This window comes from Ceratotherium simum, chromosome 21 (assembly GCF_057802395.1).
Source record: "Ceratotherium simum simum isolate JZ-2026a chromosome 21, ASM5780239v1, whole genome shotgun sequence".
In the NCBI taxonomy this organism is placed as follows: domain Eukaryota; kingdom Metazoa; phylum Chordata; class Mammalia; order Perissodactyla; family Rhinocerotidae; genus Ceratotherium; species Ceratotherium simum.
Window position 1 is genome coordinate 3,910,606 of NC_141920.1, and position 23,719 is coordinate 3,934,324.

At 33.8% G+C, this 23,719-nt stretch overlaps 1 protein-coding gene across 2 annotated transcripts in view; it reads left to right on the forward strand.

Moving 5' to 3' along the window:
- Nucleotides 1-23,719, forward strand: part of SYCP2 (synaptonemal complex protein 2) — a 78,547-nt gene that overhangs the window by 47,690 nt on the left and 7,138 nt on the right. For both annotated transcript variants that reach the window (XM_087445046.1, XM_087445047.1), the window contains 11 exons: nt 10,470-10,597; nt 11,395-11,431; nt 13,404-13,474; nt 13,571-13,628; nt 14,094-14,149; nt 14,581-14,638; nt 15,128-15,296; nt 17,147-17,184; nt 17,693-17,863; nt 19,236-19,434; nt 20,667-20,872. In XM_087445046.1, coding sequence (XP_087301172.1) covers nt 10,470-10,597; nt 11,395-11,431; nt 13,404-13,474; nt 13,571-13,628; nt 14,094-14,149; nt 14,581-14,638; nt 15,128-15,296; nt 17,147-17,184; nt 17,693-17,863; nt 19,236-19,434; nt 20,667-20,872 — 1,191 coding nt within the window. The remainder of the gene's footprint in view (nt 1-10,469; nt 10,598-11,394; nt 11,432-13,403; nt 13,475-13,570; nt 13,629-14,093; nt 14,150-14,580; nt 14,639-15,127; nt 15,297-17,146; nt 17,185-17,692; nt 17,864-19,235; nt 19,435-20,666; nt 20,873-23,719) is intronic.

Genomic DNA, 23,719 nt, shown 5'->3' on the forward strand with positions numbered 1-23,719 from the left:
ACTTTTTTCTTGTTTCTTCGTATGCTGTTCTTTCTGCTTTCTAGTCTTAGGTGCTATTTAGTTCCTTCAGACCCAGGGGAAGTAAGGTTCGTGCTGATCTGTCCTTCAACTTTAAACTATTTTCTTTGGAATTTAGAATCATTCCACAGAATTTCCTTGAACTACTAGTGATTCCTTTTTCCTGGGAGCACAGAAGCTTGATCCTCTCTTCTAAGCTGTGCTCTGATTTTTTAAAAATCAACTTTCTGTTTTCAGAAGTTCTCTTCTTTCATAGTGTCACTGCCTGTATTATTACACAGAATTTCCTACCACTTGCATGCATGGATGCCTCTCCTCTAAGGTCATCATCTGTCTGATCCTGTCTTTCTGTTCACTGGATAAACTGAGAGAAATACAACCTCTGTAATTCAATGGTACAGAGTTCCCAAGTGGAATCCAGTTATATACCAGTAGTTCTTAAACCATACACTATTTTAGGGGAGGTTCATTTTTGCTACATTTTTATCAAGCCAAGTAAGCCCTGTCTTCATTCTGGTAATCTCAAGAAGGGATAGTAACTAATAACTTATTATCATTATATATAAAAACATATAAACTTAAAAATGATTAAAATAGTACATTTTATTTTATGTTATATTTGTGGTTATGTTGTATTTTACCATAATTTTAAAAACCCATATGCCTGTTTCCCAGAAAAAAGTAAAACTAAAATCAGGAGTACTCATATCTTTAGAGTATCATTGAAGTTTTCTTTTAACCAAATTATCTAAAATTAATAGATATTTTTTCAGAGCAGTTTCAGGTGTATAGGTGTACAGAGTGTTCCTATATACTCCTTCACCCCACCCCAGTTTCCCCTATCATTAACATCATGCATTATTATGGTCATTTGTTACAAATGGTGAGCCAATATTGATACGTTATTATTAACTAAAGTCCATAGTTTTACATTAGAGTTCACTCTTCATGTTGTATAGTCTATGTGTCTTGACAGATGTATAGCAACGTGTATCTACCATTACAGTATCATACATAATAGTTTCACTGCCCTAAAATTCCCCTGTGCTCCATCCCTCCCTTTTTCCCTTCCTCCTCTCTAAAATTGTGGCAATCACTGATCTTTTACTGTTTCCATTGTTTTGCGTTTTCCAGAATACTGCATAGTTGGAATCAAACAGTATGTAGTCTTTTCAGTTTGGCTTCTTTCACTAAGCAATGTACATTGAAGGTTCCTCCATGTCTTTTCATGGTTTGACAGCCTATTTCTTTTTACTGCTGAATAGTATCCCATTGTATGGATTTACCAAGATTTGTTTATTCATTCACCTATTGAAAAACATCTTGGTTGCTTCCACATTTTGACAATTAGGAATAAAGCTTCTATAAACATTCATGTGCAGGTTTTGTGTGGACATAAGCTTTCAACTCATTTTGGAAAATATGCTGGATGCTATGGTAAGAGTATGTTTAGTTTTGTAAGAAACTGCCTGTCTTTCCAAAATTGGAAAAAGTGGCTGTACTGTCTTTGCATTCCAGCATCAATGAATGAGAGAGTTCCTGTTGATCTACATCCTTGCCAGTATTGAATGTTGTCAGTGTTGCGGATTTCAGCTATTGTTATAGGTGCTTGATTGTATCTCGTTGTTTTAATTTGAAATTCCCTAATGATGTGTGATGTTGAGCATCTTTTCATATTTTTATTTACCATCTGTATATCTTCTTTGGTGAGTTGTCTATTCAGATCTTTTGCCCGTTTTTTAATTGGGTTCTTTGTTTTCTTATTGTTGAGTTTTAACAGTTCTTTGTGTATTTTGGATACAAATTCTTTATCAGATGTGTGTTTTTTTTTTTTTTGATGTTTTAATGGTTTTTAACATTGTGAAATTTTGGGTTGTGCATTTTTGTTTGTCCATCACCATATATATGACTCCCTTCACCCCTTGTGCCCACTCCCCACCCCCACTGCCCCTGGTAACCACAGTACAGTTTTCTCTGTCCATGTGTTGGTTTATATTCCACACATGAGTGAGATCATACAGTGTTTGTCTTTCTCTTTCTGGCTTATTTCACTTAACATAATACACTCCAGGCCCATCCATGTTGTTGCAAATGGGACGATTTTGTCTTTTTTTATGGCTGAGTAGTATTCCATTGTATATATATACCACATTTTCTTAATCCAGTCGTCAGTCGAGGGACACTTAGGTTGCTTCCACTTCTTGGCTATGGTGAATAATGCTACAGTGAACATAGGGGTGCATAAGCCTCTTTGGATTGTTGATTTCAGGTTCATTGGATAGATTCCCAGTAGGATGGGATGGGTCATAGGGCATCCCACCCAGTGGGATGGCTGGGTCATAGGGCATCTCTATTTCTAATTCTTTGAGGAATCTCCATACCATTTTCCATAGAGGCTGAACCAGTTTGCATTCCCACCAGCTGTGTGTGAGGGTTCCTGTTTCTCCACATCCTCTCCAACACTTGTTGTTTTTTGTCTTGGTGATTATAGCCATTCTAACGGACGTGAGGTGGTATCTTAGTGTTGCTTTGATTTGCATTTCCCTGATGATTAGTGATGTTGAACATCTTTTCATGTGCCTATTGGCCATCTGTATATCTTCTTTGGAGAAGTGTCTGTTCATTTCCTCTGCACATTTTTTGATCGAGTTGTTTGTTTTTTTGTTGTTCAGTTGTGTGAGTTCTTTATATATTATGGAGATGAACCCCTTGTCAGATGTATGTTTTGCAAATATTCTCTCCCAGCTGGTGGGTTGTCTGTTCATCTTGATTCTGGTTTCGTTTGTCTTATAGAAGCTCTTTAATCTGATAAAGTCTCACTTGTTTATTTTTTCTTTAGTTTCCCTAGTCTGGGTAGGCATGTCATCTGAAAAGATTCCTTTATGACCAATGTCAAATAGTGTGTTGCCTATATTTTCTTCTATGAGTTTTATAGTTTCAAGTCTCACCTTCAGGTCTTTGATCCATTTTGAGTTAATTTTTGTGAATGGTGATAGCAGATGGTCCACTTTCATTCTTTTGCATGTGGCTGTCCAGTTTTCCCAACATCATTTATTGAAGAGACTTTCCTTTCTCCATTGTATGTTCTTAGCACCTTTGTTGAAAATTAGCTGTCCGTATATGTGTGGTTTTATTTCTGGGCTTTCAATTCTGTTCCATTGATCTATGTGTCTGTTTTTGTACCAGTACCATGCTGTTTTGATTACTATTGCTTTGTAGTATGTTTTGAAGTCAGGGATTGTGATGCCTCCTGCTTTGTTCTTTTTTCTTAGGATTTCTTTAACTATTCGGGGTCTTTTGTTGCCCCATATAAATTTTAGTATTCTTTTTTCTATTTCTGTGAATAATGTCATTGGGATTCTGATTGGGATTGCATTGAATCTGTAGATTGCTTTAGGTAATATAGACGTTTTAACTATGTTTATTCTTCCAATCCACGTGCATGGATTCCATTTCTTTATGTCATTATGGATTTCTGTCAATAATGTCTTGTAGTTCTCATTGTATAGGTCCTTCACCTCCTTGGTAAGATTTATTCCTAGGTATTTTATTCTTTTTGATGCAATTGTAAATGGTATTATCTTTTTGTGCTCTCTTTCTGTTAGTTCATTATTAGCATACAGAAATGCAATTGATTTTTGTAGATTGATTATGTACCCTGCAACTTTGCTGTAGTTGTTGATTGTTTCTAATAGTTTTCCAACAGATTCTATAGGGTTTTCTATATATACAATCATGTCATCTGCAAATAGTGAGAGTTTCACTTCTTGGTTACCTATTTGGATTCCTTTTATTCCTTTTTCTTGCCTAATTGCTCTGGCCAAAACCTCCGGTACTGTGTTGAACAGGAGTGGTGAGAGTGGGCAGCCCTGCCTCCTTCCTGTTCTCAGAGGAATGGCTTTCAGTCTTTCCCCGTTGAGTATGATGTTGGCTGTGGGTTTGTCATAAATAGCCTTTATTATGTTGAGGTACTTTCCTTCTATTCCCATTTTGTTGAGAGTTTTTATCATAAATGGATGTTGTATCCTGTCAAATGCCTTCTCTGCATCTATTGAAATGATCATGTGGTTTTTATTCTTTGTTTTGTTGATGTGATGTATCACGTTGATTGACTTGCAGATGTTGAACCATCCCTGTGTCCCTGGTATAAATCCCACTTGATCATGGTCTATGATCTTTTTAATGTATTGTTGTATTCGGTTTGCCAATATTTTGTTGAGGATTTTTGCATCAATGTTCATCAGTGATATTGGCCTGTAATTTTCTTTCTTTGTATTGTCTTTGTCTGGCTTTGGTATCAGGGTGATGTTGGCCTTGTAGAATGATTTAGGAAGTGTTCCATCTTCCTCTATTTTTTGGAATAGTTTGAGAAGGATGGGTATTAAATCTTCTTTGAATGTTTTGTAAAATTCACCAGAGGAGCCATCTGGTCCTGGACTTTTATTTTTTGGGAGGTTTTTGATTACTGTTTCAATCTCTTTACTTGTGATTGGTCTATTCAGATTCTCCATTTCTTCTTGGTTCAGTTTTGGGAGGTTGTATGAGTCTAAGAATTTATCCATTTCTTCTAGATTGTCCCATTTGTTGGCATATAATTTCTCATAGTATTCTCTTACAATCCTCTGTATTTCCGTGGTATCCATTGTAATTTCTCCTCTTTCATTTCTAATTTTATTTACTTGAGTCTTTTCTTTTTTTTTCTTAGTAAGCCTGGCTAAGGGTTTGTCGATTTTGTTTATCTTCTCGAAGAACCAACTCTTTGTTTCATTAATCCTTTCTACTGTTTTTTTGGTCTCAATTTCATTTATTTCTGCTCTGATTTTTATTATTTCTCTCCTTCTGCTGGCTTTGGGCTTTGTTCTTCTTTTTCTAGTTCTGTTAGGTGTAATTTAAGGTTGCCTATTTGGGCTTTTTCTTGTTTGTTAAGGTGGGCTTGTATCGCTATGAGTTTCCCTCTCAGGACCGCTTTTGCTGCATCCCATATGGTTTGATATGGCATATTATCATTTTCGTTTGTTTCCAGATAGTTTTTGGTTTCTCCTTTAATTTCATCAATGATCCATTGGTTGTTCAGTAGCATGTTGTTTAATCTCCACATTTTTGTCACTTTCCCAGTTTTTTTTTCATGGTTCATTTCCAGTTTCATAGCCTTATGGTCTGAAAAGATGCTTGTTATGATTTCAATCTTCTTAAATTTATTGAGGCTTGCTTTGTTTCCCAACATATGGTCTATCCTAGAGAATGTTCCATGCGCGCTTGAGAAGAATGTGTAGTCAGCTGTTTTTGGATGGAGTGCTCTGTATATGTCTACTAGGTCCATCTCGTCCAGTTTTTCATTTAAGTCTACTATTTCTTTATTGACTTTTTGTCTGGATGATCTATCCATTGATGTAAGTGGGGTGTTAAGATCCCCTACTATTATTGTGTTGTTGTTAATGTCTCCTTTTAGGTTTGTTAATAGTTGCTTTATGTACATTGGTGCTCCTATGTTGGGTGCATATATATTTATAAGTGATATGTCTTCTTGGTGGAGTATCCCTTTTATCATTATATATTTCCCTTCTTTGTCTTTCTTAACCTGTTTTATCTTGAAGTCTACTTTGTCTGATATGAGTATGGCAACACCTGCTTTCTTTTGTTTGCCATTAGCTTGGAGTATTGTCTTCCATCCTTTCACTCTGAGCCTGTGCTTGTCTTTAGTGCTAAGATGTGTTTCCTGAAGGCAGCATATTGTTGGGTCTTGCTTTTGAATCCATCCTGCTGCTCTGTATCTTTTGATTGGAGAGTTCAATCCATTTACATTTAGGGTAATTATTGATATATGAGGGCTTAATGTTGCTGTTTTGTCACTTATTTTCTGGTTCTTTTGCGTTTCCATTGTTTCTTGTCCCATTTGTTTCGGACTGCCAATTCAGTTTGGTTGTTCTGTCTTATGACTCTTCTAGTTTTCTCTTTGTTTATCATGTGTGGTTTTGTTTTGATTATTTGTTTAGTGGTTACCTTGAGGTTTGGGTAAAAAATCTTGTGTATGAGATAGTCCATTATCTGATGGCCTCCTATTTCCTTATACTAAGTCAGTTCAATCACTTTCCTCTTCCCCTTCTAAGCTGTTCTTGTTATATCTTATTCTATCTTGTGTTGTGGCTCTGTGTTTACAGTGATGAGGTTAAATTTATTTTTGGTGAGTTTCTTCCTTTGATCTTTGATTTTAGTACTTAAGTGGTTGCTAACCTATTCTGGTAAAGATCTACTATTTTTCTGAGTTTATCTACCTATTTTTCTCCTTGCTCCAAGCTTTGTATTCCCTTTCTCTTCTTTTTTCAGGCCTGAGGGCCTTCTTGAGTATTTCTTGTAGTGGGGGTCTCGTGGCCATGAACTCCCTTAGCTTTTGTTTATCTGGGAGAGTTACTATTTCTCCATCATATTTGAAGGATATTTTTGCTGGTTAGAGTATTCTTGGCTGAAAGTTTTTGTCTTTCAGTATTTTGAATATATCATTCCAGTCTCTCCTAGCCTGTAAAATTTCTGTTGAGAAATCCGCTGAGAGCCTGATGGGAGTTCCTTTGTACGTTATTTTTTGTTTTTGTCTAGCTGCCCTTAATATTGTTTCTTTGTCATTGACTCTGGCTAGCCTTACCACTAGGTGTCATGGAGAGGGCCTTTGTCTGTTAATATATTTAGGTGACCTGTTGGCTTCGCTTACTGGTGTTTCCTGCTCCCTCCCCAGGTTTGGGAAATTCTCAGCTATTATTTCCTTGAATAGGCTCTCTGTTCCTCTTTCCCTCTCTTCTCCCTCAGGAATACCTATAATTCTTATGTTACGTTTCCTAATAGAGTCAGATATTTCTCAGAGTCTTTCTTCATTTCTTTTTAGTCTTAGTTCTCTCTCCTCTTCCATCTGGAGCATATCTGTATTCCTGTCCTCTAAAGTGCTAATTCTTTCCTCCATATTGTCAGCTCTGTTCTTTAAAGATTCCAGATTCTCCTTTATCTCCTCCATTGTGTTCTTCATCTCCATCAGCACTGATTGGTTTTTCTTTATGATTTCAATCTCTTTTGTGAAGAAACTCCTAATCTCATTGAATTGTTTTTCTGTGTTGTCTCGTATTTCATTGAGTGTTTTTATGATAGCTATTTTGAAATCTCTGTCATTTAGATTATGGATTTCTGTGTCTTTGGGGTTGATTTCTGGGTGCTTGTCATTTTGCTTCTGGTCTGGTGATTTCATGTATCTTTGCATTGTGGTTCCTGTGTTGGTTTTGTTTTTCCTCATCCTGGAATTCTCTGGTTGCAATTTCCACCCGCTGCCACTGTGTGGTGGTAAAGGGCTGTGTAGTCTAAGCCCCCTGAGCTCTGCCGAGGTTTTTCTGCTGCGATCTGTTTTGTTTTTTTTTTTCTGCTGCGATCCGCAGGGCGGGTCGCTTGATCTGGTCTGCCGCGGATCGCTTGGTCTGGTCTCGTCGGTTGAGCTGCAGGGTCTGGTTTGGGGGAGGGGGGGCTCTCTCTTTTGCTCTCTGGGTCCCTGACGTGGGGGGCTTCTCGTTCGCCACTCGTTATCCGCTCTCTGGGGTGCTCAGATGTTGATGGTAGCCCTGTGGCTTTTCTGAGTCCTCTGTGCGGGAGTTTCCCACTGGCTGAGAGAGCCCGAAGAGCTACCGGTTCCCCGCGGAGGGCCGCCCCTCCCCCCTCTTTGGGAGCCGCACAGACTGGGATCGCTGATCTGATGGGAAGGGAGAGGAGTTCTCCTTACCTCTCCCCACTTCCTCCAGGGGCCCAGCACGTTCCACTCTCACATGTGCGGCAGTGTGGATCTTTCCGATCTAGCTTTTCACTGTCTGGGATTCGTTGTTGGTCTGTGACTGTTCCTTTTGTTGTTATCTTATCGGGAGGAGTTCACGGGAAAGCTCACTCCGCCATTACGCTGACGTCACTCCTCCAGATGTGTGTTTTACAAATATTTTTTCCCAGTCTATGACTTGTCTTTTGATTCTCTAAACACTGTCTTTTGCAGAGCAGAAGTTTTTTATTTTAATGAAGTACTACTTATCATTTTTTTCTTTCATAGATTGTGCTTTAAAAGCACATAAAAGTACATAAAAAGGCATTGCCAATCCAGGTCATCTAGATTTTCTCCTATGTTACCTTCTAGGAGTTTTAAAGTTCTCATTTACATTGAGGTCTATGATCCATTTTGAGTTAATTTTTGTGAAGGGTGTAAGATCGGTGTCTACGTTAATTTTTTTAGCATGCGGATGTCCAGTTGTTCTAACACCATTTGTTGAAAAGACTGTCCTTTCTCCATTGTATTGCGTTTGCTCCTTTGTCAAAGATCAGTTGACTATATTTATGTGGGCCTATTTCTGAGCTCTCTGTTTTGTTCCGTTATTCTATTTGTCTATTCTTTCACCAATACCACACTATGTATAAGTATATATACACTACACTTTAGTAAGTCTTAAAGTAGGGTAATGTCCTCCAACTTTGTTCTTCTTCAATATTGTGTCAGCCATTCTGAGTCATCTCTTGCTTCTCCATGTAAGCTTTAGAATCATTTTGTCAATATCCACAAAATAACTTGCTGGGATTTTGATTGGGATTATGTTGAATCTATACATCAAGTTGGAAAGAACTGACATCTTGACAATATTGAGCTTCCTATCCATGAACATGGAATCTCTCTCCATTTATTTAGATGGTATTTGATTTTTTTCATCAGTCATATAGTTTTCCTCATAGATCTTGTATATGTTTTGTTAGATTTGTATCTAAGTATTTCATTTTTGGGGGGCGCTAATGTAAATAGAATGTAATTTCAAATTCCACTTGTTCATTGCTGGTTTATAAGAAAGAGATTGACTTGTGTATATTAATCTTATATCCTTCAACCATGCTATAGTTGCTTTTTAGTTCCAGTATTTTTGTTGATTCTTTGAGATTTTCTACATAGAAAATGATGTCATCTGTGAACAAAGACAGTTTTATTTCTCCCTTCCCAGTCTGTATACCGTTTGTTTCCTTTTTGTGTCTTATTGCATTAGGACAACTTCCAGTATGATGTTGAATAGGAGTGGTGAGAGCAGACTTCCTTTCCGTTTTTCTGATCTTAGTAGGAAAGCATCTAGCTTCTCTCCATTAAGTATGATCTTAGTTATAATTTTTTTTGGTAGATGTTCTTTATCAAGTTGAGGATGTTTTCTATAGCTTTTTGAGAGATGTTATCATGAATGGGTATTGGATTTTGTCAAATGTTTTTTGTGCATCTAGTGATATGATCATACGATTTTTCTCCTTTAGCCTGTTGAAAAGATGGATTACATTAATTGATTTTCAAATGTTGAATCAGCTTTGCATACCTGGAATAAATTCTACTTGGTTGTAGTGCATAATTCTTTTTTGTACATTTTTGGATTCGATTTGCTAATATTTTGTTGAGGATTTTTGCATCTGTGTTCATGAGAGAAATTGATCCTCTAGCGTTCCTTTCTTATGTCTTTGATTTTGGTATTAGGATGGTAGTGGCTTCATAGAATGACTTAGGAAATATTCCCTCTCCTTCTATCTTCTGTAAGATTGTGGAAAATTGGTATAATTCTTCCTTAAGTGTTTATAGAACTCAAGTGAACCCATTTGGGCCTGGTGCTTTCTGTTTTGAAAGGTATTAATTATTGACTCCATTTCTTTAATAGATATAGGCCTATTCAGATGATCTGTTTCTCCCTATGTGAGTTTTGATAGAATTTGTCTTTCAAGAAATTGGTCCATTTAATCGAGATTATCAAATTTGTAGGCACAGAGTTGTTCATAATACTCCTTTATTAGCCTTTTAATGTTCATGTGACCAGCAGTAATAGCTTCTCTTTCATTTCCGGTATTAGTAATTTCTTTCTTCTCTTTCTCTTTTTGTTTCTTAGTTAACTTGGCTAGAGGCTTATTAATTTTATTGATCTTTTCAAAGAACCAGCTTTTAGTTTCTTTCAGTTTTTTATATGGTTTCTTGTTTGTCCATGGATAGAAACTTTTTTTTATCTCTACAGAGCACTCTGCACAGTTCTATATGTTAAAAGACTTATCCTGATTGTTTTAGTGCCTAACAAAGCTCAAACTTATTAAACAATTTCTGACTCCTTTATCTCTCTTTGTAGCTATACTGTCATGCATCACTTAATGACAGAGATACTTTCTGAGTGATGCGTTGTTAGGTGATTTCGTCAGGTGAACATCTTAGAGTGTACTTACACAAAACTAGGTGGTATGGCTTACTACACACCTAGGCTAAATGGTACTAATCTTATGGGATGGTCATCATATATGCAGTCTGTTGTTGACTGAAATGTCATTATGTGGCTCATGACTGTACATAGAACCAGGTTTTCTTAAATTTTATTTTCAGCCTTTATTTTCCTTTGAAAGTTAACTGGTAGAGTTTTTAAGTAACTTATAAATTGTTTCAGAGGCAAAAGTCAAAAGGGAAAGGATTTACTGATGCAGCAGAATCCTTGATAAGCGAAATTAATAAGAAATACAAACCAAAGGATGACATAAAGTCTACAAGAAAATTAAAGGAGTCTTTGATTGATGGGTATGTTCTTAAATTTTAGACATAAATATTTTCCTGATAGATACAACTAAATTATTTTACACAGTTTTAAGATTAGTTTTAATCAGGTTTTAAATAATGTAACTTTCTAGTAGAAAACGCATAGTTAACTTATGTACTTTTATAAATAGTAGCTGTTTAAATTATACAGGAAGGGAACTAAATTTGAAATTAGTTATTCTAGTATCTGATTACATTTTATTAAGTATCAAAAACACCATGTCAATACAGTATACCATTTCAGAAATCTTTAGGATATAGACATTTTAGGATTTTATTTATTGAGCCTAGTAATGAGTAAAACTAAATATGTTTAAATATATTGCTTAATGAAATATGAAATTTAAATGAGCTGAAATGAGTTATTTTTATACAGTAAATATGTGTTTCTTGTTTGCAGTCTTTCTGACGGTTAGTTTTTTTCTTATTACAAAATATCTCTTTATAGGCTGCCAGGTGGTTAATTCACATTTAAATTAATTCTGGCCTTATTATAGGGCATGAAAAAAATTACTCTCATGGCAGAACCATTCACTTTAAATTGCTTGGCACCTCCTGCTGCATGAATGATTCAGCTTAGAATGGACTGTTATTGTTGCTGTTTAGTATGAGTGAAGCTACAAAAATATCAGACTCGTGTTATCGTATTTCAGTTATTTATAGCACATTGAATGTAGATTTAGTGACCCAAATATGTTTTACCTTATATAAAATGGCTTTTATGAAAAATATTCTGAGATTTAATTGCTTTTTTAATTTTGACAAAATCTTTTTTATAGTGGTCTTTCAAACAAATCTGATCTACAGCTCAGTAAGGTAGGTTTCATTTATTTAACTACACCAAATGTATAGTAAACACTAAAGTAGAATAGTAGTAGGATGGAATTAGATTTAATTTTTTCACTGTTTTGATAAATGGATTAAACAACTGACAAGTGTAGTAGCAATTACTCAAAATAGCCCCCTAACTTTCTGTTCTGCTTTTCAAAGAAAATACTTCTTTTACATTTCTGAGTGTCATATTTTTACTTTTTGGTACATGATTCAGTTTATCTTCATCTGCATTTTCTTTTGTTCAAAATCCTTATTTGGTCTCTGTTGTTTATTGAATTAAGTGGAGACTTAGGGTAGCTCCCTATTCCCTTTAGAAGTCTGTCTTATTTCCTAATATTATTTCCCTAGACATGTCTTGTGTAGCTGGAACATAATAACGAGATTCCCTGAAGTCTCTTTCCTAGGTGTTTATTCTCTTTTTCTAAGCCCTTTAGAAGGAACTTCAAACTGAGTCAGCAGGCTCTCTCACTCTCTTTTCTGATTGTCAAAACTTTATTCCTTCTTGTAAGCCCTACTTCAGAGTCTGACTTTTTTATGAAAACTTTCCAAGGTGCCCTGACTCAAAATCCAAATGGGCAAGAATTCTGAATCTGCACAATAATTTATTTGTATCTTTCTTTGATATTTTATTCACTATTGCAGTTCTTTTTTTCTGTCTTCTACTAGAGTGTAACTGTTTAGAATTATCTTTATATCCTATATAACACCTTTGCTCACATTTGTATCCTCTTTAATATCTTTGCTCATTTTGTATCGTTTGTAATACCTAGCACACACTGGCATGCAAAAGATAAATTGAACAAATGTATCCAAACACTGTTAAAGATCATATTGGAGCAGCTAGCCCGGTGGCGTAGCGGTTAAGTGAGCGTGCTCCCCTGCGGTGGCCTGGGGTTCGGATCCCGGGTGTGTACCAATGCCCCGCTTGTCAAGCCATGCTATGGCGGTGTCCCGTATAAAGTAGAGGAAGATGGGCACGGATGTTAGCCCACAGCCTATCGTCCTAGGCAAAAAGAGGAAGATTGGCATCCGATGTTAGCTCAGGGCTGATCTTCCTCACAAAAAATAAAAAAAATAAAAAATAAAAATCATATTGGAAAGGATAAGTCACATACGTGATTAGAGGAGTAATATATTAAGGGATAAACTTTTTGGAATAATGCAAATAATTCTATGTAACATAGCCAAAAGAAATTAAAAAATTGAAGATAAATAATAACTAAAATGAATATTTTAGTTTTAATATTTCTAATTTACTGCCTATTAAATGAGACTTCTGATTATTTCTGATCAGTAATAAATCATTTAGTGATATTAATTATTGGTGTAATTATAGTTAAATTACTTTAATAAAACATAATTATTCATTTAACTTATTAAAATTTTAATTTCTTTTCTGCCCTCACCACTTTCTGATTGGGTTGAATATGTTTTGAGCAGTAGGCTATAGGAATAATCTGACACATATTTTTCCCTAACAATACCAGTTGACTGATACAATTGTGACTCTTTCACATGAGATTTTACATAAACCTTAGCCTCTCCCAAAGTTTTTGTATTTAAGAATTTAAAGCATGAGAGTCAGGAAAATAAGTAGAAGCATGCTTGTTTTGTGATTCTAGAATCACTAGAATTCAGTTTGTTCAATACCAGTGAGAAAGTCATCTACCCGTATACAATAATGTTAGTAAATATTAAAGATATAAGAATCTTCTATTTTGTATTTGATTTACAATACTCTCTATTATGTTCTTAGTTAATAGCTGTGTTCAATATTTTTAAAAGTGTAAATGTTTTTTCAATTTACATTAAGGAAATATTACAAATGTAAAATTTGTATTAGTGGAAACACAGCTAGAAAATACATGAAACTTTAATTGCATATGTCATTTGTTTGCCAAGTAGAGTAATGTACAAGTTTGAATGGTTTTATGTAAACTTCTTTTGTATTTAGGGAAAGGTTCAGAAAAAAAGTTATAGACAACTGAAGACTACTTTTGTTAATGTTACTTCTGAATGCCCATTGTAAGTAATTTTTCATAAATCATGGTTTTCTTCATATTTGAAGAAAATAAATTTTTTATTGTATAGTGGAGTTAATATTTCTCTTTTTCTTTTCAGGAATGATGTTTACAATTTTAATGTGAATGGAGCTGATGAGCCTATTATAAAACTTGGAGTAAGCTAGAAATCACTAGTTATTTTGTATTTACCATGCAGTTATTAGCATGTATTTTTTTATTTCCATCCTCTTAAAGATATGCTCTAAAATATTTTTAAATATTTTAAAATTTATTTGATACCAACCTAGATGTATTTAGTTTCTTTTCAAATCCTTTGGACTGAAATAGAGAAAAATAAGTAATTGGAGCATGGGGGAACTCAGACTACTCTATCAAGAAAATCACTCCTTATTGATGCAAGAAATTTAAAACAATTCCTCTTATTTATTTTCTTTTTAGTATATTTTTGTAGTATTAGCTGTCTTCTTAAATATAAAAATATTTTAGTAAATTTAATTTTATTATCACATCTAATGATTATGTGAAGTGATAGAAACTAGATTTTATGTTTCTTTCTTTTAATTTTTGTTTACCTTATTTTGACACTAAGAAAAAATTTTTGATGCTTATTCACAATATAGATCCAGGAGTTTCAAGCTACAACTAGAGAAGCCTGCGTGGATAATTCAATAAAATTGTAGGTGTTTTTATTATAATTAGATGGATCGGATTAAAATACACTTATCTCAGTTGTTCTTTTTCTTAAATATTTCCTCCCAGTTTGTCTGAGAGTTTTTAACATGAAAAGAGTGAATAAAAATGCTGCTGTCATGATTACTCCCATTATGATTCTATTATTTCAGCATTTACTTCTAAAATTTATATGCATATTCTGTGCACTGTTAATATTAGTTGTATATCTTAGATGATAAAGCTGAAAAATTTAGCAGTCCTTTCATCTAACCTTGTAATTTTATAAATAACTGAGGTCAGAAAGGATAAGTGACTTTGCCAGAATTACATAATGAATTAGTAAAAGAGTAAGGCTGAAAAGTGAGATCTAACTGTCCAGTGCATGCTACCTTAAGAAAACAAGTAATTAAAATTAATGCATGTTTTTGTTTTAAGGGTAGGTTTAAGGAATCATGATGAATTTGAACCGTCTCTCAAAACAAAAGATAAAAAAGTAAGTTATAATATCCTAATGTGTCTATTAAAAGCAATATTTCTTTTAATAATTTTCCAATTCCAAAGATTATCACATAACTAGAAAAGAAAAATATTTGGATCATTTTTTTTTCCTCTGAGATTATCCATGTTTCCATTATAATTTATGGTCTCTGAGCTATTTGTAATCATCTAGTAATAGAAGATATGACAACTTTACTTACTTTCTTTGATGGCATTAGGTTATGTCTCTATAAAAGTAAGCTGCTTTGATGTAACTTTTAATTAACAACAACACCGATACAGAATACAAATCTCGATCTCTGATCTGGATTTCCAAGTGACTTTCTTGGGTAGGTCCTTAATGCCAGGTAGATTAGTACAGTAAAAAATGAGAAGTTAGTTTTTCTGTTTTGGGGGGTTTTGGGGGCTTAACTTACCTTGCATGACATATAATAAGACACATTTCTTCATCTATTACAAGGATTCTTTTTTTTTTTTTTTATAGATTGTAACAAATCATAAAAAGAAAAATCTCTTTAGTGATACTGACACAGAATACAGATGTGATGACAGCAAGACTGATATTAGCTGGCTAAGAGAATCAAAATCAAAACCACAGCTAATAGACTATAGCAGAAATAAAAATGTGAAGAAACATAAAAGTGGGAAATCGAGTAAGAAATCACTTTGTGGAGAAATGTTGCAAATGATTTTACCGTTTCAACTATATAAAATGCTTTGTTGGTTAAGTATGTATATTTTTGTATGTCGATAGTGTTTATAACTATATGCCCTCATGAATAGAAAAAAAGAGGCCTGCTATTATTCAGTTATTTAGCTAATTATTGTGAATAATGTATTAAATACTAGTGAACTCAACGCCCTAAAAAAAATCAAAGTTTAGACAACATCCCATTCCCTGCCACACCCAACATGTATACTTTTTAGGACTTCAAATAGAAGCAATAAAAATATACTGAAAGGAAAACAATTTTCTTACAGAAATATTTTTGCCTAAATCTTCTGCAAAATGTTTTCCCAGCATATGGCTTCTGCTTTCTGTAGTGAATCTCTTGAAGTAGTTGGATAAGAGTTTGAGGTATGGGTTTTTGGCTGGACATAATGACCATTTTCATAACTTAATGTCAATTTCGATGTTTACTAAAACACAAAGATTTTATATATTTTTAAAAGAAGACAACATAACTCTGAGCTTTTAAATTAAATTTATATTTATTTTAAGAGAATCAGCTTTTATTTTATTTCAGGATAAACATAAGCAGTAGTGACCTGTGTGTGTGAGGGGGTATGGTGATGGCTTAAAAAGAAGTAAAAATAGAGAGATGGAAACGAACATTGGCATGTGTCCATAAATGAGGCTGAGTCCTGAGAACAGATCAGAGGCCCCTAACATGCGTGGAAGAGAAGCAGCAGGGCTGGCATATGTAGAAGAGGACTGTACAAAGTAGCACAGTGTGCTCGGAGTGCAGGATTGCGGTAGTTGGGGTATAGGTCAGACTTGAGGGAAAATGTTGAAAGATGCTGCTGGAACGAGTCACAGTGTCTGCACTTTGAAGCAGTGTGTTATAAGCCAAGGAGAAACCAGTAAGATTAACATGCTCTCAGGGAGCACACAGTCTAGTGGGAAGATGTACAAATAAAGACATTTATAAAGTAGAAGGTTAGAGATCTTGGGGAAACATTAAAGGTTAGAATACTGTAATCAGTAAATACTTTTAAAATTGAACTTCTGAGTGAATTGTTTTGTTTAAATGGCTGAATGACTACAAGTCAATATATATGAGCCGGTTTATTGCCAGAATTGGAGGACATGTCTTCTAGAACTTCATTGCTTCCTTGGCTTGGATAATCCCATTTCTTAGGCTTCAGAGAATATTTAGAAAGTTGAAATTGTGCTTGAAAGGCAAAAACGGGGACAGGGACTAAAGCTACTCCCAATAATATGGATAGATCTTAGAAATATAATGATGGGTGAAAAATAAAGCAAATCATAGAATATTACATATGACATGATACTATTTTATAAAGTTTATTATATTGCTTAGGGATGCATATCTGTGAAATAAAGCTTTTTTAAAGATCAAGTGAATGAGAAACATGGATTTCAGGATAGTGATTATCTTGGCAGAGGGGATATGGAGGATCATACCAGAGAGCAGACATAAGTAGATTCAGCATTATTCATCATCTAGTTCTTAAGTTGAATGGTAGATTCATGGTTGTTAATGTTATAACTCATGTTACATATTCTCTTGTATAAAAAGTTTTATAATATAAAATTTAAAGGAGGAGAAGAGAAATTGGTAATTCGTATCATACCAAACACTATACAGTAAAAGTTATCAATGGCAGGTTAGCTTCAAATATATTTCAAGCCTCATCTTGAAATATAAATTTTTGAATGAGTTTGAAGATGTATTCTTATTGTTTTTATGATTTTTAACTTATATGCAGAAATATTCGAAAAAATTTTAATGTCAGTTCTTATTTTCTTGAATTGCAGGACCATCTTTGGAAAGGGAACAACCAAGATCTAAAATGGTAAAACCAAGAAATTTGTGTTCAAACATCCTTTAAAATTAGTTTTCCCCTTGTCATGTAAAAAGTTCACTTGTCATTTCATACATAATTTTATCCTTATTATCAGTTACTTGTTTTCCATAATTGTTCCACCCTTTGCATGCTTACTTCTACCTTCTGCCTTTTTGAATCATATTGGCCTGTAGTAGGTCTATTTTATTCTGTAATTATAGGTATTTTTGATCTCTCTCTCTCTCTCTCTTCCTCTCTCTCTCTTTCTCCCTTTTACTTAAGTTAGATAATATATATCAGTGCTCTCAGAGTGTTAATGATAGGGATAAAAAGGTGATAAGATATTTGGAATGGAAAGATAAAATCCAGCCATTTTAAAATTATTAATCGAGAATCTTTTTATTTCTACAAATATTTTATGTATGTCTTGTCACAGTGCCAATTTTATAGCAAATAGCTTGTATTTCTTGTATCTCAAATATTGATCTAATAATATTCAGGAATTTTTCTCCTAAAGACACCCAACAAAAACATCACCAAAAAGATAAAGGAGACAGTTCCAGTTGGGAGAACCAGACTTCCACGAAGAGCGACAAAAACCAAAAAAAATTATAAAGATCTCTCAAATTCAGAATCAGAGAGTGAGCAAGAATTTTCACATTCATTTAAAGAAAAATTGCTGGTAAAGGTAAATAGATAGAATTCAGATTAGTAATTTCTGTAAATATATTTTTGTAAAAATGTCAAGTTTATCTTGTCACTTCTTTTTTAAGATTTAACCTGCTATATGAGAAAACTAATGTTAAAATTTGTAATAAATTGGCATTAGTGTTACAAACAGATGTTTGACTCTAGTAAAATTATAACCAAGATAATATCTTTGAGTCAGAGAAGTACTTGATCTTTCCAAAATTATGCTTCAAGAAGGTACAGACTGTTGGGTATCTGTGGATTTTTCTCTTGAATGAAAGCAAAAATATTGGATCCGAGGTTCTTCCTATATGCTACCCACCTGTGTGCATCCCTGACTTCTTTATGTCTCACAATGTTACTTACAGACATAGCCCTAGCCACCTGTGCTTGAAAGCTCTTTTTTTTTTTTAACAAAGTGAAAAAAGAATATAGTGCTTACTATGTGCCAGGTGCTATTCTAAGTACTTTATGGATTTAACTTCTTAAAATCTCATAAGTACCATAGATGACTAATACTATTATGGACGTCTCATTTTACAAATGAGAAAATTGAGGCTCAAAGAGGTGAAGGAATTTGCCCAGGGTCACACAGCTAGGAAGTGGTAAAACAAAGGTTTGAGCCCAAAGAGTCTGACACTAAAGGTGGGTCTCTGACCATTCATTACAATGTGCTAATTTTAAATCATTAAACTTCCATCTCCTTTTGTTTGTAAGCTTGTTATCTCTTACCTGGAACACCTTCAGGACTTCATAACTTATCTCCATATTTTCTGTCACTTCACATATGGTCAGATAAGTCTTCCCAAGCCACCTCTCATCTTATCTTTTTTCAAAGAAAAACCCTGAAAATCTCTGTTTAGTCATTCATTCAAAGCATCAAAATACCTTGCCAAACTTATTTCCTCTCTTCCCCAGTATACACCCAGGGCTGTAACAGTCAAATAGAATAACCTGTAATGCCCAAACAACACCTGTGTGCTTCTCGACTCCCTTTGCTTGTGTCAGCAGTCCTCCTTATTCTCAGTATGCCTTCCCTTGTCATCTTTTACAAACTCCTGAGCATGTCAAGTCCCATGAAATCTAGGACCTCTTTCTGGTTTCCCTAACCTGGATATAATCTTTGAGTGCTTATGGCATTTTATTTGTGTCTCTTATATTTATTGTAATCTATGTATTATATTTCCCTGTAAATTTGTCACTTGCCTTCTATTATATTAGAAAGTCTTCCACTAATGATGTTGAGGACCCTGTTATGCCTGTATGTATTAATATAAAACATTTAATAAATATTTCAGTGTAATTGTTTTATGTATCCAAGTATAAATATTTGTATTCAAGTGTAATTTGAAAGTTATCAATACATTTAGGAGGAGAATATCCGTTCCAGAAGCAAAACCATGAAGCTGCGGAAGAAGCAACAGAATGCCTTCTCTTCTGAAACACAAAAGGACACATCAAAAGAATGGAAAAACTCATCTCTACTAAAAGATACTGTCAGAGATAATAGCCATGACTTAGCTCCTATATCTTTATCTGGGAGTCCATCATCTATAGAAGTAATGAGATGTCAGTATCATATTTTTTCCTTTAGTTGAATATTCAATAATTTTCTATTATAACTCAAATTATGTGAAAATATAATTCAAAGACTAATTTTGAGGGGTGTATTTAAGATTATAAGTAGTCAAAACTTCACTTTTAAGTTAGTTAATGCTAGTAACTTGGTCTTGGCTGAGTAGACTTGGGAAAAATGTTACTACAACACTGAAGTTTTTCATGTTAGAGAGTTAAAAGACCAAATGCTTCAGTATGGAAAATATTTAATGTGTATTTACAAATTATAATGTGAAAACTTGAATAAATGTTTCATTTTAATTTGTTTTTCGAAGTATATTTAATAACATGAAAATAATGGTGGGGATTTCTATTTTTTCTTTTTTACATTTCATTGGCAAAAGTCTCCAAGGCACATCAGGGTCATTCTGTTGACCCATTGTGGATTATCTTCATAAACAATAGAGATTTTGCTTTTAAAAATAATTGGCAAAGAAAAATTCATATTCTTTGGGGCTCTTGCATATGTATGTATACTTTTCTAGTATAGAAACTATAAGAATAAGTTTGTACTTTTTATATATTTTTCAGTTCCTTTTAAGGATATTTTAAAACATTTCTAAGTGTCCACCATTTCAGTTGAAATTCAAGACTTAAATAAGTTAACATACCCTTCTTCTTAAGTAGCTACTTTGTTCTTTTCTAGAATATTTTCATAATGCTCAGGACCATTGTCATCTCAGATAAGCATATGCTCAGAAGACAGATGCCTATGCCCTGATTTGATCTGAAAATTGTCTGTCTGAAAATTCATTTATACTAAGATTTATTTGGAGAATAAATAAAGAAGGATTTAGACCAGATGATTTCCCAAGCTATTTCCAACCTTAAAATTCTGTGACTTTAGTATGTAACAGTACTGGCTATGATGTCAGAATACTCAAGATAATACTTAGGTTGATCATTATAGTGCAGCTCATACTATAGATATTTTTGTTTGAAAATGTTTTGAAAGTTCTTATGGTTATATTTTAAATTGAATGATTAATATTTTTCAAAGTCATAAAATATTTTAAACATAATTTGGTCTTGATTTATTGAAAGTTTATCCTTTATAAATGCAGCTAAGATTTGAAGATTTGAGAAATTATTATATTCTTAGAATTTAAATTAATCATACTATTTCTAAAGCAGACATCAGTGATAACACCTGCCATCTTTTTGTGTTTCGTGAGGCAATATAGGTATAGAGAAAATAACAGAAAAGGATTTTACTCAGGATGATGACTGTATAACAAAATCCATATCACCTTATCCAAAATCTTCATCACCTGAATCCTTAAACAGTAAATATGGAGCTGGAGGTCCAATAAAGTCACCCAAAAACAGTGAGAAAAATTTACTGTATACAAGAGAAAGTTGCTCACCAATTCCACGATCATACTTTTTGGTAAGAATGTATGTTATTTTTTTCCTTTATCAGATATATCTGAAGGGGGTAAATCATTTGCCTCTAATCTTAATCAAATATACATTGCTTGTCTACTTAAGGTTTGGGGTTTGGTCTGGGGGAAGAGGAGGAACCTACTGATAAGTAAAATAGCCTCAGTGAACCTAACAGACTGATACATTAGCTACATAGAAGGAAGAATGTGGTGGTAGGAGACGGACGGAGTGCTGATAAGAGTTTTGTAATAGGAATGACCACTTCCAAAGAGGTACTACTTACTCGGAAGAGGTCGACACATCAAAACTACATAGTTTGTTTTCTAAATTTGAACAGGCTTATTCCTACAACACAGGCGCTTCTTTCAGATCTCACCATAACTCAAAGTCTGTAACCTCTAGTTACTAAATCACAAGTTGACAAAGCAAATTGACAAGAATGTAATTGAAAACAATATGACTATAGCATTTGCTTTAGAGTTTTGTAAGGAACTTTAAAATCAGTAGGTATATGGTATGAATATTAAAATGAACAAATTTAATGATTTAAAATTCTTTATTCTTCCTCTTTCATATATTGTTATATGTACCATTCCTTCTTAATATGTAGGTATGCTCAAAGGTCTTTTAAAAAGACAGAAATAGGAATCAATTATGGGTCAAAGTGAGGGAGGTAGCTAAAAATGTAATGTCTACAAGGAGTAGTTTTTGTATTTTGAGTTCTGCTTTTTTCTTTTTTTTTTTTTTTTTAAGTTGTGGAAACTTGAGCACCAATTTACAAACCCCACTCCACCTCTACCCCCCTTTTTTGTTTGAGTTGTAGAGATGGCTTAATCTGGAGAATTTTGAAGTAGTAATAAAGTTACAGAACTGATTACCAAGGTAATAGTGTTCACTATAGCTGGGTATAGCTGAAAGAGTTTTGAGTCAGACAGAACTGCACTTAAATCCCAGATCCCCTATTTGCTAGCTTTGTAACGTTTTACAAGTTAATGAATTCCTCTGCACCTCAGTTTTCTCATCTGTAAAATGAGGCTGTGAAAAATTAAATAGGCTGATTATGCAAGCATAATACCTGATACATAGTAAATACTCAAATATATTATTTATATTATTCTCTTGATATGTGTTAACTTCTGTATACAAAGATGGAATTAATGACAGTTCAGCACACCTATAGCCAAGATCTAAAACCTCTGATAAAACCAACTTTCTCTCCTACCACTTTGAACTGAATGTTTTTATTCCTAGAGGGTTTTAAGGTCCTTTTATTCTGCTTAACCAGTAGTCTTCACAGAGCATATTTTTCAAACAAAATCTTACATAAAAATGAAACTATGCTGTTTAAAGCAGATAGGAGGACGAAACCCTAGACTACTCATCCTCCCTCCCTGATAACCCCCAAAGCACCTTTGCCGGACTCTCAGTTTCTACAGTCCACAATTTGAAAACCAATTTCCCACTTGACTATCATCCCATGGTCCTTTGCCGGTATTGCTCTATCATCCTTAGTTTCCCTGAATCCTTTATCCCCTCAGTATCCCATCTTGCAAATCTCCAAACCTAGGTAATCACCATCTACCTTCTTTGATGCTACTCTGTGCTGTATGGAATTTTAATTGTTACATATTATTGGCTGGACATTTTGTTTCCCATTTACTGTTGGCGCTTAATTAGGTATTGGAAATTTGCTATATAAATTGGTTGTACGAGCTCATACTCTCCAATAGTGCTTTGTGACATTGCCCATTTCTCTACATTTTAATTAACTGATTGTTATCAGATGTTTCTATTTTTGCCAATCTGAGGAGTGTAAAGTGTGCCTCATTTTATTTTGCGTTTTCCTGATTAACAGCATCAATGAGTATTTTCATGTGTTTCTTAGCCATTTTGTGAATTGCCTGTTTTTTCCTAATTTTTTAATTGCATTGTTTGATTTTTCTTATACATTTGTAGGAGTTCTTAATATATTTTGGGTATTAATTCTTTATCTATTGTGAATTTATTAATTCTTTACTCTTTATATACAATGCAAACATTGTTTTTCCAGTATGTATCTTGTCTTTTCACTTAGTTAAATGTAAAAGTTCCATATGACAAAAAATATGATGTAATGAAATTTAACAGTCTTTTTTGTTGTTCAAGAAATCCATCCCTCAGCTATTGTCATAAAAATGTTTTCCTTTCTTTTCTTGTAAAAATGTCAGTTTTGATTTTAACTTTTAGGTTTTCAATCTTTCTAGGTTTTCTCTTTGCATATGGATAGTGAATTAGTGCAACATCGTACATGGGATACCCCTCCTTTCTCCATCATTTCTAATGCTAACTTGGTCAAAGCCTTGGCAACCATATGGGTCAGCTATTGGGCACTATTCTATTTATTGACCCATCTATCTCTGCTAATACCACATTGCTTTAATTAGTGTAGTTTTATACTTACAGGGTGTTTTACCACAGCTACCCCCATCTCATTCTTTTACCTCAAAATTCTCTTGGCCCGTTACTTGTCCATGGAAATTTTAGAATTAGCTTGACTAAGGGAAGAATTGCCATTTCTCAATATTGATATTGAGCTTTCTCATCTACATATTTCATTTTTCTTTCTACTTTTTGGTCTTATTTCCAACAAAGTTGTGCCAAATCTTCCACAAAGAAAATTATATTTCTCTTTAGATTAATTCTTGTGTTTTGTGGGTTTTCTTTTTGCTGTATTAAAAAAGAAAAACTTTTAAAAAATTTTCTAGGTTTTTAATTTTTCTTGGATTTTGAATATAGACAATCACAAACTGGTATTCATGATAATTTTTGCATTTTTGTTCCAGTCCTTATACTTCATGGTCTTTTTATTGTT